The 1,950-nt window shown below is 43.9% G+C and overlaps 1 protein-coding gene across 1 annotated transcript in view; it reads right to left on the bottom strand.

The window, feature by feature from the left end:
* CLNS1A (chloride channel, nucleotide-sensitive, 1A) overlaps positions 1-524 on the bottom strand; it is a gene marked incomplete at its 5' end in the record, with an annotated part of 8,386 nt that extends 7,862 nt beyond the window's left edge. The window contains one exon of the mRNA XM_010072872.1: positions 380-524. Within this exon, the coding sequence (XP_010071174.1) occupies positions 380-524 (145 nt within the window). The remainder of the gene's footprint in view (positions 1-379) is intronic.
* Positions 525-1,950: the final 1,426 nt, after the last annotated feature.

The following is a 1,950-nucleotide window of genomic DNA, read 5'->3' as shown; positions in this document are numbered from 1 at the left end:
GCAGGAATTCATAAAGCCCAGAGAGGGCAGCAACATTAACATAAATTCAATAAAGCAAAAATGATGCCTAAGCTGGAATCACAGGGAGACTGCAGAGGAAATAAATTGCTTAAAACGATGATTAGAGAGCAGAGAATCAATTTTCAGCGGATAAAGCTGTACGTAGTCACACGCTGAGGGCGGAACAGTACAGAAGTGACTCTAAACAAGGGCAAAGCCACACTTCTAAAATAACTATCTTTCAGGGAAATCAAAACAAAAATACAAGCTATTACTTGAATGACGCATATCATTTTTAAACCCAACATTTACTCTTTTTGAAGAAGAGATCATGCCGCTCAGGACTGCATGGGAACACTGAGCAACGCTCTGGGCATACCTTCGAATTTGGCATTCACCATGACATACAAGTGCTCCCGGGGGTAGGCACTCAGGTCCCTGGAGACGGCGTGTAAACTTATGGTGGGATAATCCAAGGAGAAGCCAACTCCAGAGTTCTCCAGCCAAGACAGGCGACTAACAAGAAGAAAAAAAACCAAAACAAAACCAAAAGAGACAAGTTAGAAACTAACAGAGGAATCTAAGGTGCCTGACGCATGCCTGCAGAGAAGCAAACCAACTCCAAAAAAGTGAGTAATTCTGGACAAGGCACTTACCCCGCTCTGAGGTCACACCGAGTCCTGGACCTGCCCTAACAGGACCTTGCAACCGCATCAACTGATGGCTCAGGCAAAAGAAACGTTTTCTTAAAGAACATGAAGCTCAGCACCCTAAACACATTTCAGCTTTATCACATTTACACAAAACCCTGAATTTTTCTCACTATCCCTTCATTTTCTCCTCTCTGTAGATATCTATCATCCCAAAAATAACTACAGAGGTTCCAGAGTGTGATTTATAATTCAAACTATTAAATGTTCTGTGGTTTGTCAAGATAAAGAAAACACTATGAAAGGAAAGCCACTATCTTCTGGAGAATTCTAGATCTGATACGGGTATAGCCTGTATATAGAAAAAGAACCAGTTCTGTGATCAGCAGAGCTAAAAAGCCAGGTTACGGCTCCTTCTCTCTCACAACTTACGTGCTGTAATCTCTGCTTCCCCCCGTTTTCACTCTTATCCCTAACCACAGCTAAAGACGGGACAGTTGTCACCGCTGGGCTACTACCTCCTTCACAGGAGAAAGATTAACATCTTCCTAGCAGCTGAGAAATCCAACCCAAGCTAGTTGTGGGTGTCTGTGATCAATGAGGTCTCCCAGCAAACAGAAATACTGAAGGGCAGAAAGCCAGACCCCCGCCATGTGCAAAACTCAGTGTTTACGAGTTTTTGCAGAGGGACAAAACCAATGAAAAGGTCACAGAAGACTCCTCGCCTCGGGAAATCAGGCTGAGAGGAAGAGCTAGTGAAGTGGGAGCGAGGAATTTTTTTCCTCGCCTCGACTGGCCAATTCTCAATGTTTACAGCTGTTGATGTAGAGTCTGTTACACAGATCCAAAGCCGTATTGTCCTCCTGGCTGCCCAGTTCTCCCACAGCACGACACTCCTGCAAACGCTGGGGTTTTCTATTCATTCTGGTAAAAGCTCTGCGATACACTCAAAACATGTTGGGAGGAAGCTGGCAGACCTGTGCCTCACATAGAAATCTACTGAAAGCAAGTTCCAAGGAAATTCAACATTATTTGTGTTGAGAGCAGATGCTGCTGAAGCCCTCGTATCTGCAACCAAACAGTAAGTGAAATTCCAGAGAGAATCCTTTCCAAGAGAAGTACATCACCAACACGCTCAGTGGGGCAAAAGCCCCGCAACTATTGTTACCCGTTTTATAAACGCTTCAGAGTCTAAAGGTTGTAAAAGACAATCCGCTCCTCAGTGCCCATTTCAGTTGATGTTTTTTTCGCTCTTCCACTGCACAAATACATTCTATTTAGAGTACTTTTCCACAGACTT

The sequence above is a fragment of the Pterocles gutturalis genome, unplaced genomic scaffold, assembly GCF_000699245.1.
Source record: "Pterocles gutturalis isolate BGI_N339 unplaced genomic scaffold, ASM69924v1 scaffold37602, whole genome shotgun sequence".
NCBI classification, from domain to species: domain Eukaryota; kingdom Metazoa; phylum Chordata; class Aves; order Pterocliformes; family Pteroclidae; genus Pterocles; species Pterocles gutturalis.
The sequence above is the reverse complement of the archived record's forward strand: the minus strand, read 5'-3'. Positions and strand labels throughout refer to the sequence as shown.